The 15,953-nt window shown below is 46.0% G+C and overlaps 2 protein-coding genes across 4 annotated transcripts; one reads left to right on the forward strand and one right to left on the reverse strand.

Moving 5' to 3' along the window:
* Nucleotides 1-547: 547 nt before the first annotated feature.
* LOC123401613 (lipoxygenase 2.3, chloroplastic) lies at nt 548-4,544 on the forward strand. Its single transcript, XM_045095446.1, has 6 exons — nt 548-1,147; nt 1,269-1,534; nt 1,666-1,903; nt 2,002-2,331; nt 2,455-2,540; nt 2,933-4,544. The coding sequence occupies exons 1-6, from the start codon at nt 811-813 to the stop codon at nt 4,364-4,366; spliced, it is 2,691 nt and encodes an 896-aa protein (XP_044951381.1). The 5' UTR covers nt 548-810; the 3' UTR covers nt 4,367-4,544.
* On the reverse strand, nt 2,282-11,870 carry LOC123401614 (protein STRUBBELIG-RECEPTOR FAMILY 8-like). 3 transcript variants are annotated; one of them, XR_006611135.1, is made up of 18 exons: nt 11,369-11,869; nt 10,732-10,879; nt 10,572-10,643; nt 10,400-10,465; nt 10,226-10,297; nt 10,067-10,138; nt 9,510-9,581; nt 9,357-9,422; nt 9,211-9,276; nt 8,721-9,091; nt 7,791-8,050; nt 7,097-7,368; nt 6,753-6,894; nt 6,137-6,276; nt 5,914-6,070; nt 5,289-5,436; nt 4,991-5,215; nt 2,282-2,369 (listed from the first exon to the last, which is right to left on the reverse strand). XR_006611135.1 is itself a non-coding variant. In XM_045095449.1 (17 exons), exons 1-17 carry the CDS (start codon nt 11,475-11,477, stop codon nt 5,178-5,180), a joined length of 2,268 nt encoding a protein of 755 aa, XP_044951384.1. In that variant the 5' UTR covers nt 11,478-11,870; the 3' UTR covers nt 4,647-5,177. The 3 variants fall into 3 exon arrangements, 2 of the variants coding, with proteins under 2 accessions (XP_044951384.1, XP_044951382.1); XM_045095449.1 differs by lacking the exon at nt 2,282-2,369 and having other exon boundaries at nt 4,647-5,215; nt 5,289-5,433; nt 11,369-11,870; XM_045095447.1 differs by lacking the exon at nt 2,282-2,369 and having other exon boundaries at nt 4,647-5,215.
* Between the last annotated feature and the right edge of the window lie 4,083 nt (nt 11,871-15,953).

A 15,953-nucleotide genomic window follows, 5' to 3' on the forward strand; every position in this document is an offset into this window, starting at 1 on the left:
AGTGTAATCTTTAAAAAGACTTGTATTTAAGAACGAAGGAAGTATTCTTTAGGCTATTAGAGCTGGCTACACAAAGAACAAATGTGGTCTACGCTCAAGCTCTCCGTTGGAGAAAATATCTGGTGCACCGAACTAGTGCACTGGATCTCAATTGTCAGATTCAGGAGTAAAAAGAAACAGAGGACATACAAACAATGAGTACACGACACTGGGAAATATTCAAATCTAAACTCAATGCACAATTGTGAAACAAAAATGGTATGGATGGAATTCGCAACCAAATCTAGATTTTCTTACTAGTCAGAACGTGATTTGTCTTCTTTTTCTCGCACGCCATATACCATAGGGTCATGTGCATACACTCTTCAAAAAATGATTTGGTTAGATAGCTGGATGTGTCTAGGGCACATCTACATATGACATAATTATTACACATTTAAATGGTTAAATCTATCATTAAAAAAATGAAATAGTCATACGAATTTTCATGTAAGATCAATGAGAACTTAGATGTACAATATTTATCTCACATCTATATGTGATCTAGTAAAACCGTAGATAGCTAGGTACGAAACCAATCATCATGTTGCACGGCCCATCACGGTGCACGTACGTACTGACACACAGACACACGTGAAACACGTTGCCGTGAAGCACCCCAGCCAACATATAAACTGACACATACTAGCACGAACGCTGCACTCCTAGCTACTACTACTAGCTGGCTAATCAGCGGAAGAACATAACGTAGATATTGGACCAGCTCGATCCATCGGCAGCAGCGGCTAGCTAGCCCTTCCCGGGCCAGCCATGATCCATCTGAAGCAGCCTCTTGTGCTCTCCGCGCAGAGCAGCAATGTTGCCTCGCCGCTCTTCGTCGCGGGCGGCCAGCAGAGGCGGGCGTCCGGCGCAGGGAGGACCTGCTCTGGGCGCCGGCTCAGCGCGCGAAGGATAAGCTGCGCGTCGACCGAGGAGGCCGTCGGCGTCTCGACGTCCGTGACGACCAAGGAGAGGGCGCTGACGGTGACGGCCATCGTGACCGCGCAGGTGCCCACCTCCGTGTACGTCGCCCGCGGCCTCGACGACATCCAGGACCTCTTCGGCAAGACGCTTCTGCTCGAGCTCGTCAGCTCCGAGCTTGACCCCAGTGAGCTTCTCTATATCTTTTCTCGCTCCATGCAGATGCAGGAGAGAGAGCACCGTGCGTCGCATGCATGCTATAGCGGTTGATTTTTCACATGGCTGAGAAAAGCTGCTTTGGTGCGTAGAGACGGGAAGGGAGAGGGAGAGAGTGAAGGGGTTTGCGCACATGACGCTCAAGGAGGGGACGTACGAGGCCAAGATGTCGGTGCCGGCGTCGTTCGGGCCGGTGGGCGCGGTGCTGGTGGAGAACGAGCACCACAGGGAGATGTTCATCAAGGACATCAAGCTCATCACCGGCGGCGACGAGAGCACCGCCATCACCTTCGACGTCGCCTCCTGGGTGCACTCCAAGTTCGACGACCCCGAGCCGCGCGCCTTCTTCACCGTCAAGGTAGGCAATTAGCCAACAGCATGCAGCTAGACATGACATGAGCCCACGCTCTCTCCGTGCTTGCTTGGTACCTACTGTGGAGTGGAACTAACCATGGCGTACGTACGTAACCGTAACGTATGGTGCTGCAGTCATACCTGCCGTCGCAGACGCCGCCGGGAATCGAGGCGCTGAGGAAGAAGGAGCTGGAGACGCTGCGTGGCGACGGGCACAGCGAGCGCAAGTTCCACGAGCGCGTCTACGACTACGACACCTACAACGACCTCGGCGACCCTGACAAGAACATCGACCACAAACGCCCCGTGCTGGGCACCAAGGAGCACCCCTACCCTCGCCGGTGCCGCACCGGCCGGCCAAAGACCCTCTACGGTACGCTACGTGCGCACATCGGCCTGGCAACGCTGTCAGCAATCTAGCTAATTTAAGTAAAACTCTAACGGATTAAATTGCCGGTGGTTGTGCCATAGACCCGGAGACGGAGACGAGGAGCTCGCCGGTGTACGTGCCGCGCGACGAGCAGTTCTCGGACGTCAAGGGGCGGACGTTCAGCGCGACGACGCTGCGGTCGGGGCTGCACGCCATCCTGCCGGCGCTGGCGCCGCTGCTCAACAACTCGCAGTGCTTCTCGCACTTCCCGGCCATCGACGCCCTCTACAGCGACGGCATCCCGCTCCCCGTCGACGGGCACGGCGGCAACTCCTTCAACGTCATCAACGACGTCATTCCTCGTGTCGTCCAGATGATCGAGGACACCACCGAGCACGTCCTCCGCTTCGAGGTCCCCGAGATGCTTGAGAGTGAGCACTGCCGTCCATGCCTGAACCCGCCGGAGCACCTATTAGTACACGCACGATCGAGCAATTAATTACTGAGAGTCTGAGACCACATACATGACATGAAATGACTTTACACTTTTGCAGGGGACCGATTTTCGTGGTTCAGAGACGAGGAGTTCGCGAGGCAGACGCTCGCAGGGCTCAACCCTATCTGCATCCGCCGCCTCACGGTAATTAGTCAATCATTTTTCATTTTTTTCATTTATTTACAGGCTTGATGAAGCTGCTTTTTACTCCCTCCGTTCCTAAGTACTCCCTCCGTTCCGGAAATACTTGTTCTAGAAATAGATGTATCTAGACTTATTTTAGTTATAGATACATCAATTTTATACATTTCTAGGACAAGTATTTCCGGACGGAGGGAGTATAAGTCTTTTTAAAGATTTCACTATTTGACTACATACGGAGCAAGATGAATGAATCTACACTCTAATGTATCTCTATATACATCCGTATGTAGTTTTTCATAATGAAAACTCTTAAAAGACTTGTATTTAGGAACGGAGAGTAGTACAGTAACCTAATCCGTATAAGTTAATAACGACCGAGATTGATGGTGCAGGAATTCCCCATCGTGAGCAAGCTCGACCCGGCGGTGTACGGGCCGGCGGAGTCGGCGCTGAGCAAGGAGATCCTGGAGAAGATGATGAACGGGCGCATGACGGTGGAGGAGGCGATGGAGAAGAAGCGGCTGTTCCTGCTGGACTACCACGACGTGTTCCTGCCGTACGTGCACAGGGTGCGGGAGCTGCCGGACACGACGCTGTACGGGTCCCGCACCGTCTTCTTCCTGAGCGACGAGGGCACGCTGATGCCGCTGGCCATCGAGCTGACGCGGCCGCAGTCGCCGACCAAGCCGCAGTGGAAGCGCGCCTTCACGCACGGCTCCGACGCCACCGAGTCGTGGCTGTGGAAGCTGGCCAAGGCTCACGTGCTGACCCACGACACCGGCTACCACCAGCTCGTCAGCCACTGGCTGCGCACGCACGCCTGCGTCGAGCCCTACATCATCGCCACCAACCGGCAGCTCAGCCGGATGCACCCGGTGTACCGCCTGCTGCACCCGCACTTCCGCTACACCATGGAGATCAACGCGCTGGCCCGGGAGGCCCTCATCAACGCCGACGGCATCATCGAGGAGGCCTTCTGGCCTGGCAAGTACTCCATCGAGCTCAGCTCCGTAGCCTACGGCGCCGCCTGGCAGTTCAACACGGAGGCGCTGCCGGAGGACCTCATCAACCGGGGGCTCGCCGTGCGCAGGGACGACGGCGAGCTCGAGCTCGCCATCAAGGACTACCCGTACGCCGACGACGGGCTCCTCATCTGGGGCTCCATCAAGCAGTGGGCGTCCGACTACGTGGACTTCTACTACAAGTCGGACGGGGACGTCGCCGGCGACGAGGAGCTGCGGGCGTGGTGGGAGGAGGTGCGCACCAAGGGGCACGCGGACAAGAAGGACGAGCCGTGGTGGCCCGTGTGCGACACCAAGGAGAACCTCGTCCAGATCCTGACCATCATCATGTGGGTCACGTCCGGCCACCACGCCGCCGTCAACTTCGGTCAGTACCATTACGCCGGGTACTTCCCCAACCGTCCGACGGTGGTGCGGAGGAACATCCCGGTGGAGGAGAACCGGGACGACGAGATGAAGAAGTTCATGGCCAGGCCGGAGGAGGTGCTGCTGCAGAGCCTCCCCTCGCAGATGCAGGCCATCAAGGTGATGGCGACGCTGGACATCCTCTCCTCGCACTCCCCCGACGAGGAGTACATGGGAGAGTACGCTGAGCCGGCGTGGCTGGCCGAGCCCATGGTGAAGGCGGCATTCGAGAAGTTCAGCGGCAGGCTCAAGGAGGCGGAGGGCACCATCGACATGCGAAACAACAACCCGGAGAACAAGAACAGGTGTGGCGCCGGCATCGTGCCGTACGAGCTGCTCAAGCCGTTCTCAGAACCAGGGGTCACTGGGAGAGGCATCCCCAACAGCATCTCCATTTGATTGTTGCCCCAGGATAAGATATCATTGCACGTAGGATTATTAGGAATAAGATGTACACTATGTACGCACCCAGCAGCGATTGCTACCGGACATGACACGGCCCGGGAGAGGCATCTACTAGTGTGTCCCTGCTATTGTATGCCGTGAATTAGTACTAATAAGGTTATTTGAATTGTGACCTCACCGAATCCTAATTAGGTTAAGAAAAGAGTGGGCATCTACGTGCATTCCTGGACAGACCATACTGTACCGTATCATTTGGGGCATGCCATACAAAACAAAACAAATCACATCAAGACATGTGAACCGAGCAGCATTGCAAGATAGGACCAGCCCACATCAGATCCAGTGTCGACTAGCTAACGAGCTTCTTGTCCACACATTTACATGACTGAAGGGGCATATAGACAGAAGTACATAAGTGGAGAATGGGAATACGTGGATCCGCCCCTTGGAATCGGTACTTACAAGAAGAGCACCCCTAGCAGCATCCCATGTGACTATGTGACCTAAACTGGGTCCAACCAAGCAATACATGAGACAAAACGCTAATAATACTGATTGTCATCCTTCCATAAATTTTCAACCAGAGTGAAGCAGGGGAGCAGAGTTTACTTTGCTTACTTGCCCATAGTCGAGCATCGCATTGTGTCTTCTGTAGTCAGCGCGTCTCAGTGCAGCAGCTTAGGCTGTCGTCAATTGGCATCGACAGAAAATTGTAAAGAGCTATGACACTTCATATACTCGGAGTTACCTCAGACAACACAAAGTATAACAACATCTGGCAAAATTTGAGAAGAGCATGTCTTCGTCACCGGGAGATGCAGCTCTCGGTTGCACCCTGGCTGACTGATCAGAGCAATCAAATTAAGACTAAGATGTGAAGAGTATAAGAAAGAAGCTGCGCTGTCAAGTGAGTTACCGGTGGAGGATGGCTCAAAATATGGTCGGGTTGTTATGAAAGAGGGGTCCTGAGCATTAGCCTCCAACTTATGTATCGTGTTGCTCTGGACAAGCTTTACTAATTTGTCTGTTATGACTTTCATCGGCGGGCGGGAATCCGGTGACTGCTGCATTGAAGGAAGAAATAACATAAGTACCGATCGAAACATGGATGTGCGGGTGTGGTCACTAATAGATTATGTAATACTCGAGCTGTCAGTTGTCTGGTGTACTATGTAATATCTTTTTTTCTATTTCTTTCTTTTCTTTTGGGGTGCCGTTTGGCACATGCTTGGCGACTTTGTAAATTTTTAAGGCTCTCTGTATCATTTTTTTATGCAGAGTCCAATAAAGCTCTTCCTTTATCTAAAATAGGGAGTAATGCTCGTAGAAAATTGTCCTAAAATACAGTTGGTAAATGCAGTGAGCATTAGACATTGTAGTGGCTCTAGACATTTCAGCTATAATGCCTTCCATTTCTATTAACATGTTCTAAGCATTTACCATAGCAGCATGGGCAGTATATGAGTTTTCACCCTGATAGCTGCCAGCAAGGTTAAGAAACTACAGAACAAAGTGTACCAGAAAAGAGAATGGAAAACTACCTTGATGCAAAGCAAGATGATGTTGCCTAATGCAGAAATAGCTTTAGGTGGCATAGAGCCACGTATTCTTGGATCCGTTATTCTTCCCAGAGAATTAAGGTCATGGAGATGAGGAGATGCCCAATCAACTAGAAACTGATCATTTGGCCCTCTTGAACTGAAGAAGACGACAAACCTTCAGTAAACCAGACTGCTAGTAGCACAACTGCAAGTGATAACATACCTGTCAAAAGCCTTTTGCCCAGTCAAAAGCACAAGCAATATCACGCCAAAACTGTAAATATCAGCTTTGATTATATCTGCTCCTGAACCATTAGCCTCAGGGGCAGCATAGCCTTTAGCACCACCGAGGGCTTCTGAATCCTGCTTTCAAAATGGGGAACTGTTGAATGACCAACAAACCAATTTATTTTATATAGTGCGGTATATCATTCAAACTGGATATATCAGGTGCTGCAGCGTATTGTGTATATTTGGACGGGCAGGACATGGGTAGAGATTAACGGGTTTCAATTGGTTAGAGGGGAATCTCTCATTTGTTCTGTAGTCTAGTTTGACACTGAATGAGAAAAAAATCTAATCTGAGAGAAAGGGAGTATGTTTTAGGTTCTAATGCATCCATCTCTGCCTCAAATTTGAATCCCAGATCATTCAAGTGCCCTCAAACTGATCAGGTAAATTGACGGCATAAGCATGCTTTTTTTTTAAAAAGATCATAAATTAACGGCATCAGCATGCTTTCTTTAAAAAAAGATCATAAATTAACGGCATCAGCATGCTTTCTTTAAAAAAAGATCATAAATTAACGGCATCAGCATGCTTGGTTACCGAGCACTGACCATTTTTGTGGCGCTGACAAAATGGCTGAACTTCGCTAACCCACAGTGACTGAGGTAGGGCATGAGCTGAGCATCAAGTAAAATATTTGTAGCTTTAATATTTCCATGGGGAAATGGAGGGGAGCACATCAAATGTATGTATCTGCAGAGAGCTAGCATAGATATAAAAATCCAGGAATTCCAATTCCAGTATAAAAGTCTAATAATTTTGCATGTGTTCAACTAAACTACGAAAAATAATAAGCCATTAAGGTTACGAGATAGGTGTAATTAATTACTCTGCGGCACAAAATAAAACTGATTAAACGATTTGGTGGGAACCTAATCAGACAGAATGTACTTACTCTAGAGCATAGGTAACTCCAAGAGCAATCTTCATCCGAGCTTTCCATGACAAAGCCCTCGACCTTGTGGCTGCTGAAAACAGAAGATCTTCAAGAGAACCATTTTCTGCATACTCATATAAAAGCACACAATGCCCAAACTCCACACAGTAGCCCACAAGCGAAGATATATTAGGGTGCTTTAATCTGGACATATTCCCAAGAATGTCCATGAGCTCATCTTGTTCTGACAATGATAAATCTATCATGTTGATCTTCTTGATAGCCAGCAGCTGTGCGTACAATGAGAAATACATGACATACAATATACATAACAATTGACTTGTACAAATTTGATACCTTCGCTACTTAGGAAAATGATTAACTAATAAACAGCTGAAAGAAAATCACAGTTTTTAAAAGTGACATGGGAGACTAAGAATGGCATGCTCCTTGTACATTGAACTTACCAAGACATCAAGCATAAGCATAGCTACAGCCCTCAATACTGCATGACGAGATGTCTTATCGATGAGGAAAGGAAAGGGTTCAATTTAGTTTAGTCAATAAAATTAAAACCAGATAAAGAAGAAGTCAACTATTACGAATCTAAAATACAAGCTACAGACATTAGAGTTGAGAGATTATTCTAGAATAACACATTAGTTATATAGAAAGTTAATAATGATATGTTTGTTATGATAACATACCATACCTGGCCATCGGGAAAATCACCTCTGTAAACTCGGCCAGTGATACCTTCCCCAATAAGGCATTCTTCATTGAAGTTCCGAGTAGCCGCCATAATGTCAACTGCCAGAAACTGTTTCGCAGGTGCAAGATTTTTAGATGTCTTGGTCCAACTTTTCCTTTTGGGAAATCTTCCAGGTTTAATGCTATCATTATTGCTAGAGGAAATATCACAATCAATCATAAGAGAACTCCAAGAGTTCAGGACCTCGTTTGCTTTAGGGACTGCAATTGACAAATGAATTTTAATTACATGAAAGAATGCAAGTCTGGTATAATAGAACTTTTTTTTACACCTGAAACAGTAGGGGGGACCCTACTGCATTATACTCCCTCCATACGGAATTACTTGTCGCATAAATGGATAAAAATGGATGTATCTAGAGCTAAAATACATCTGGATACATTCATTTCTTGGACAAGTATTTCTGGGCGGAGGAGTATTAACTCATAACAAAACTGTACAACTTTACATCTTTACAAGAAAAACCACAAACCAATTTGGGTGTGGGGAAAGAAAAAAAGGGTGATTTGGGTAGAGCTAGTGGGCTTTTATTGCAGGATAGTGGCTAGGAAGGCAGTGACAAACTGCCTCTTAGTATCAGAAATTCTGTAAGTTAAGGCTGAGAGGCCTAATAGAACATTATAATGCTGTGTGCAAGGTTGAAAACGATATGTATGTAGATGAATTCGATATTCCAGTTCATGAGTAAGCATTTAAAATTACAAGGGTTTAGGACCAATGATTACTGACATATTTTACAGTTCGCAGTCCTAGATTAATGGTGAGTGATAAGAATAACAAAAACAAACAGAAATATTTGTATGATCAATTGACAATCAACTACCACAGCATAAATTGGTTATGAAAAAACTAATGAAGTGCCAGTGTTACCTCCTTCCAAATTGGCTGGTAAAGACTTGATATTGTCAACGGTGCTCTTCGGGCCGCGTGTGCAACCTTTCCGGCTTTTCAAAACCAATCCAACAATGAAGAGTGCAAAAATTGTGCAAACAACGCTAGCTATTGCAGCAGCTGTCACTCGAGAGTGTGACTTCCTATGGTGGCTAGGACTCTGCAGAGAAGTGTAGCTCGCAAAAGGTTGCAGAGGTTTTGGCCTGTGCTTTGAGTTCTGTTTGACTGCTGGTGAAGGTGGAGGTGGAGGTGGAGGTCGAGGCTGATGTGGGGGCGGAGGTGAATGAATGGTCCTAGAAAATGAGGACGGTGAAGGTTTGAAACCTGGTTGAAAATGGTTCCCATCAATCCTGGAATATTAACCAGAAGGTTTATCACACATTGTACTAGATATGAAGTCAGACATATAGATATGCACAAGATCCTCAGCAGTGACCAGAAAGGGCAATATATTAACAGATTTCTGTACCTCAACTCAGGAATGAACTCAAAAGTTCCAGGCACATAACCGCTGAAGTGATTATTCTCAATGTTGCTGCAAGAAGTTGATGATCATCAGCATTAATTGATAAGATGGCAAAGTAAGTATAAATGCAGCCCAGTCAAATTTCTTACAGTGCTACCAATGGAAGGTCTGCTAATAAAATCACAGATCCCGTGAACTCATTATGCTGTAAATAACTGCAAAAGCATGCAAGGAAACTTTTGATTAGACAGTTCCTACAGTTGTGTGTGCATGAAATAGCGCAGAAGGGACATCATTATTACAGATAGTGAACGTTGTTCAATGAACTAAATGATCTTGGTAGGTCACCATCAAAAGAGTTGAATGACAAGTCCCTGAAAGCGTTGAGAGAACAAATATGAGTCTAAGTGACAGAAAGATCAAAATACTAAAAGATGTGTCTAAAATAATTTTGAAAAATAGTGGATCAGAGCAAGAAAAATGCAAAAAAATAATACTTAAGCTTCAAAATGTGTGTGTGCATGTGTTTGTTCCATTGCGACTAAAAGTATGTGGTTTTATTAGCATAAAAAAAGAGCTCAAAGATTGTTTTAGAACAGATCTTTGGACTAAAAGAATTGCAAGAAGTTTAGAACAACTTGATGCGCACGAAGCATTTCACTTGACAGTTGCATACTATACCTAATGATTCATTTAGTGGTATACTGAATGGAGATGTTCCATGTTACAAATCTATGCACAGTAGGCAGCAACCAGCATGTTGCGGGTCAAAGTGAAACGAAATAACTCATTTATTTCACAAGAGATGTATGTTTAAAAAGTGATGAAGTGATCATTAATCAAGATATGGGAACCATACATTGTAACTAAGCTTTCCATGTTAACAAAAACATCACCAACTATTCCAGAGAGCTTATTGTAGCTGAGATTCCTGCAATCGAAATTAGAGATCAAACAGTTTATTCCCGCAACCAAATTTTGAGTAGGAAGTGCTCCAATTGCCAAACAATCAACTCACAGATATTTCAGGGAGTGCAAATATGGTAGTGATGGTGGTATATTTCCCTCAAACTTGTTAGCTGCCAAATTTCTGCGATAAAACACCATATCATAGTCAGATCATATACATTTCAGTTTAAATGTATTCGACCCAGACTAAAGAGGGTAGGCAAAAAGGACAAGAAGAATGTACAAGTATTCCACATTTGGAGGCAAAGTGGGTGGGATTTCACCAGCGATGTTGTTGAAGCTCACATCACTATCATCATGACGCATCAAAGCACCAGGAACCAAAATTTGTGTCAAAAAAATGAAGAATCATGATCGGTTAACAGATAGAACAAATTTTGTAACAGGAAGCTTACAGCTCTTTCAGAGAGTGGAGTTTGAGCAGCTCTGGGCCAAGCCAGCCACCAACCCCAAGCCCACTAATATTTCTGCATAGAAGTAATAACATTAAAAAAACATTCCTATAAATGTACAGGCAAAACTGATTGACAAGTATAAGTATTAAATGCAAATTACATAGCCACGACACACGAGTCCTTGCAAAAGACCCCATGCCACGATTCATGTTCCCCATCCCCGCCGCAGGGGTCACCACCCATGGATGTCCACCCAGAAAGCTGCCATGGTGACTCCAGTGCGCGATATAGTGCCCAGATCCCGATAGCTGCACAGTAAGCAAATAACGGTAACAGAGCAGTACACCTGTTAAAAAGCAGCAAGATACATACACAGACAACATGATATTATCACACACAACCATTGCACAAAGGGAAGTACTTTACAAGCACAAAAACATGCCCAATCTTTTTTTGCACTACATAAGCACACTCATCGATGCGGTAAGGCATTCTATTTCCGAACACTAACACACACATGTGCCCCTCAGGCAACCATATCCAGACCCCAGATCTGAATGTTTATGCGAGCACGTACATGCACGAGCACAAGCGCGCGCAAGCGAGAGTTTGCACGCACACACGCGCACCAATCCGCCAGCGCGCAAGGCTCCCTCGCTGCTATACAAACCAGACAACATGTGTGCGCACGGCACAGAGAACCGGCGACCGCAATCACACGCGCGCTCGCGCGCGCAGAGTAAAGGCCTCGCGGGGTAAGAGGTCGATCGCCACGGGTGATGGGTGAGAAATCGTACCATCGGAGGGATCAGTGAACGACGAGGCGGACGAAAACGCGGCCCACAGCACCACCGCGGCGAGGAGATGACGCGCCGCGGCCACTCCGACGCCACGCGCGCCCCGCATCCGCGCCGGTTCCAGCGAAGCCCCTTTCGAACCGAGCAATCCGAGCAAGAGATAGAGGATCCTACCGCACCTTCGCCGCACAGCATAGGATGTTCTAGAAGCTTCAGGAGATCCGGGCGCGACGCCGCTCAATCGAACTCCTCGCCCAAATCCGCGACGATTCCCGCGGGATCGCGGCCGGATCGAGCAATGCGGGCACAAATCGGAGAATCCGGGCGACCGGAGCGGATAGGAATCGCTCGCAGAGGCCCGCGAAGCTGCGTGGATTCGCTCGATTCGGTGGCGAGGGTTTAGGGTTTTGAAATGGACCAGAGGCTTCTGTGTTTTGGGAGGGAAGGGGACGGAGGAAGGGGGGAGAGAGACGAGGAAGAGAACAGAGGCGGTCAGGTCACGTGTCGGGCGCGTGTGTGGTAGGCCGTTACGGGGTGGGATGCGTGGAGGGGTTTGAGGCGGTGGAATTGGGCGGGAAGGAGAGGGTGCGGAGAAAGGAAAACAGCGTGGGTCCTGATCCGTGGCCAAGTGGCTATATATTCGGGGTTTTTTACTAATCGGACCCCGGGCTATAAAAAATTCACAGAACGAACTTAATCTGAAAGTATTTTTAAATCTGATCCTTTTAAAAACACTATAACCCGTGGCGTTGCTGCTCCACGTAGAAACGCCAGTCTACCATAACGTTTCTGTTCCATATTAAAACGCATGTCTACATTACCGTTGTCCGTTGCAGATCACAGACAAAACGCCAAGGCGCATGGCGTTGCAGCCTACGCAGCAACACCAAGGCTCATGGCGTTGCTAGCAGGCTAGCAGCACGCGCTAGCTAGCGGCACGAAGTAGCTAGCAGCACGCACGGAGTAGCTAGCTGGGTTGGCGAATTTTGACGGGACACATCCTCGCGCCTGAATTTTGACGGGACACATGCTCATGCATGGAGTAGCTAGCTGGGTTGGAGAATATAATGCCCCCCGCCAATTTGTGCCAAACCATTCCTAAGTTTCGGCTTCATAAGGGCAGCCATGAATCCGGTAATATTATTGAGCATGCGTGGATCAATTGGCTTGGTGGTTGCATGCATGTCTATTTTATTCCGTCCAGGGACCATGCATGCATCCTGCTGCAAGTAGCTATTGCACTAGGCGCCCAAACGTTTTTACTGCCTCATGGGACCGATGTGAGTAGTACGATTCCATACAAAATCAGACTACACCCGCTCAAACTATCTTATAATTATGCTTCTCCAGAGTAGTTGTACTTGTATAATTATGCTTCTCCAGAGTAGTTATGGCCGTTTATTTTTTCCTTTTTTTGCGAAAACGGTCAAAATTCATATCTCAAAATTTCTATACCGACTAGACACTAAAACCTAACAACATCTCAAAGGATTTTATTTTTTAAAGATTTTATCAATTTTTTTTAATTTTTGAAGATTTTATCATTTTTGTTTATTTTCTAAAAAACTCAAAGTATCAAGGTTTCAGACGAAAACTCATCTGCTACAAAGGCATTTTTAAAAAATTAATTAAACTGTAGATTTTTTTATGCATTAAATATGCACCATACTACAACATGTTAAAATCTACATAAAGAACTAACTAAAAATAATAATAAAACAACAATTAAATGACTAAAACGGCACGCAGTAGCTAGCGACACGCAAATAACTAGCAGCATGCAGTAGCTACCAGCCGCTTGGCAATAAACTATCTCTCTCTCTGGCCATGCAGTGGAGCAGCAGTTAGCAGCTGGCAAGTGCACATCATCAGCCGCTGGTGGCCGCTGCGCCGCCAGCACGAAAACGTCATGGCCCATGGCGTTTGTTCCGTGGATAGCAACGCCAGAAAAGCTGGCGTTTTGTGTGTGGTCTGCAAGGCGAGATACTTCGACGTGTGAGTATGGAACAGAAACGTCATGGTAGACTGACGTTTCTACATGGAACAGCAACGCCATGGGCTCTGGCGTTTCTGAAAGGGTCAGATCCGAAAATACTTTCAGATTGAGTTCGTTCTGTGAATTTTTTACAGCCTGTGGGTCAGAACAGTAAAAAAATCCATATATTCGCATACCCGCTTAATCTGTACTACTAGCAGGCGGAGGCGCGGCGGCACGCCGCGCCCGTGCAGGTAGAGCCTATGAATGCATCTACATTATTATTTTTCAAATAAAAGAGGGATGGCAGTGGGTTTGAGGCGAGCTGGTTGCATAGAACTTCTTGTAGTCTTTGGTCCTTGTATGTCGAGGTAATATACAGACAGAGCAAGAAACATGATCAGTGTACGTAAACATTAAAATACTTTCATTACAATTTTAGGAGCCTAAGATTAAGAAAATAAAATATGCAAAAGATATTGAAGGTTTGTATTCATGCATTTTAAGATACAATGTTGTCTTTTGAAATTCGGCATATCGTGTCTCTACTTCATTAGAGGAATTAGTGAATAAGAAGTCCATGATGATTATTTTCTGCAAGCTGATGTCCTTTCAGTAGTCCCTCCATCAAAAGGAGCAACCATGTTATGTTGTGTAAGCAAAAGAAGAAAAGAACCGACATGTATCTAAGACAAACTATATTTGCTGCTTTTCTCTTATCCTAGTTACTATTATTACTTGATCCATAGAGTTTGTATGATTACTGGTAGTTTCTAAAATATATGCAAAAGAGAAAAGAGCTAGTATCTGCCTAAGACGAACCGTGTAATATGTGTTAAAACAATATAGATGCTCAAAAAAATATCCAAGAGAACATAAATTGATATCTCCAGTTAATAATAGAAAATTTTACCAGGCCTCCAAAACGTGCTAAAAGCATTCAAAGAATATGTATGGAAAAATTGTCAAAACATTAATATAGCGTTTTTGGAACTATATTCTCATTAATAGAATATGGTTTACTCAAGTTAGGATGATGACATGGGTGATATATTGCTACGAAGAAGACCTAATCGGTAAGGAATGAGCCAAGAATTTTCAATTACCAAGGCCTAGGTCTAGGTCTTGCAACCGTGGGCCCTCAAGGTGAAGTAGAGGTGTATATCATGGAGAGAAAAGTGGGGGCGGGGTTTGCGGCAGACACATGGCTGGGGCCAAAGGCCAGGAAGGGAGAGGTTGGAGAGGACGGGAGAGAGGGGCGTTGATGCTTTTGTTGCGCCGACCTACTGATTTTTGTGTGGATGACCGGAGATGGAAAAAAATAGGAACAAAATGATGTTGTGAAGGAGAAGAAGCACTCAAGACACTATCGACCTCTTGGGAAGGGTCACGTAGAAAATTCACCCGGAAAAATCACACTTAGACAGAAGACCCTTTGAGCACGTAAATGATGAACCAACTACCCAAGTTACAAAATTAAGAGTGAACCAGAATAAAAACCTAGGACATGTGTGATCGAGGGAAGATCCATGCCAAAGCACTCGAACGCGTGGAATTGACAATTGCTTGGCCCATTTAATTGCTTTATTTATGAAATTTTATTTATACTTGCTCTCCATTCTTGTAGAATTATGATAAGAGAGAAAAGAAATGATATTATTATGCATTGCCAACTACCTTTCGTTTTTAATTCTCAGAGCCTAAACAAAATTTAAACAAATTTAACAAAATTTAGAAAAGAAGTAACTGGAAGCGAGTCAGAAGCTAGAAAAAAAGAAAATATTCGTGAACATTTAGTCAAAGCAGTGGCCATGTGGATAAACGCTTATGGTTCCAACGTAAATTAGTCAGGGGAAGGGAAAAGAGGAAGTTGATTTTAGCATTGACGTTTTGATGTCATATCAGCGTGAAAATATACATAAACCTAGTAGCAGGGTCGCTTGTCACTACTAGAAAAAGGGTCTTTCGGTCGAGGGCCAAAAGACCAGTAGTCCCGGTTCAAATCAAAACTGGGACCAATGCCAGGCATTGGTTTCGGTTCGGTTTGTCGGGGCATTGATCCCGGTTCGGTTCACCTTACTAGTCCCGGTTCAGGGGAAATCCGGGACTAAAGATCCAACGACTCCCACGTGGCGTGTCGTGGAGCATTAGTCCCGATTTGTGGCACGAACCGGGACTAAAGGATAGGCTATTACACTACTAGGAAAAGGCCTGCTAGTGGCGCACCTGTTTTGGCTACTAATGGCGCACTATAGGTGCGCCACTAGCATCACGCCATTAGAATTTTTTACTAATGGCGCACCACAAGTGCGTCATTAGTATCTGGTATACTAATGACGCATCAGGCAATGCGCCATTAGTATAGCTTCAGGTGCGCCATTAGTATGCCTCCCAGGTGCGCCATTATGCCTCCCATGTGTGCCATTAGTATAGCTCACGGTGATGACCAGACATCGCAGAGTTAACATATTTATTGTGTGCTAATTCCTTCTACTTTTCTTTTCCTCTCCAACAATTAAAATAATAAGAGTTACAGAGTTACCAATCCATATAAACACCTCATGGTGCCAAACATCATAGGGCTTTATAGGTTTGTTACAGGCTACCACT

The sequence above is a fragment of the Hordeum vulgare genome, chromosome 6H (genome assembly GCF_904849725.1).
Source record: "Hordeum vulgare subsp. vulgare chromosome 6H, MorexV3_pseudomolecules_assembly, whole genome shotgun sequence".
In the NCBI taxonomy this organism is placed as follows: Eukaryota; Viridiplantae; Streptophyta; class Magnoliopsida; order Poales; family Poaceae; genus Hordeum; species Hordeum vulgare.

Excerpts from the sequence above, each read along its gene's own strand:
- LOC123401613 (XM_045095446.1), top strand. The coding sequence starts at position 811 with ATGATCCATCTGAAGCAGCCTCTTGTGCTCTCCGCGCAGAGCAGCAAT. Across the intron at positions 1,148-1,268 it reads CAGCTCCGAGCTTGACCCCA|AGACGGGAAGGGAGAGGGAG; the intron begins GTGAGCTTCTCT and ends TTTGGTGCGTAG. Across the intron at positions 2,332-2,454 it reads GGTCCCCGAGATGCTTGAGA|GGGACCGATTTTCGTGGTTC; the intron begins GTGAGCACTGCC and ends ACACTTTTGCAG.
- LOC123401614 (XM_045095447.1), bottom strand. The coding sequence starts at position 11,477 with ATGCGGGGCGCGCGTGGCGTCGGAGTGGCCGCGGCGCGTCATCTCCTC. Across the intron at positions 10,880-11,368 it reads GTTCACTGATCCCTCCGATG|CTATCGGGATCTGGGCACTA; the intron begins GTACGATTTCTC and ends CTTACTGTGCAG. Across the intron at positions 10,298-10,399 it reads CCTCCAAATGTGGAATACTT|AAATTTGGCAGCTAACAAGT; the intron begins GTACATTCTTCT and ends GTTTTATCGCAG.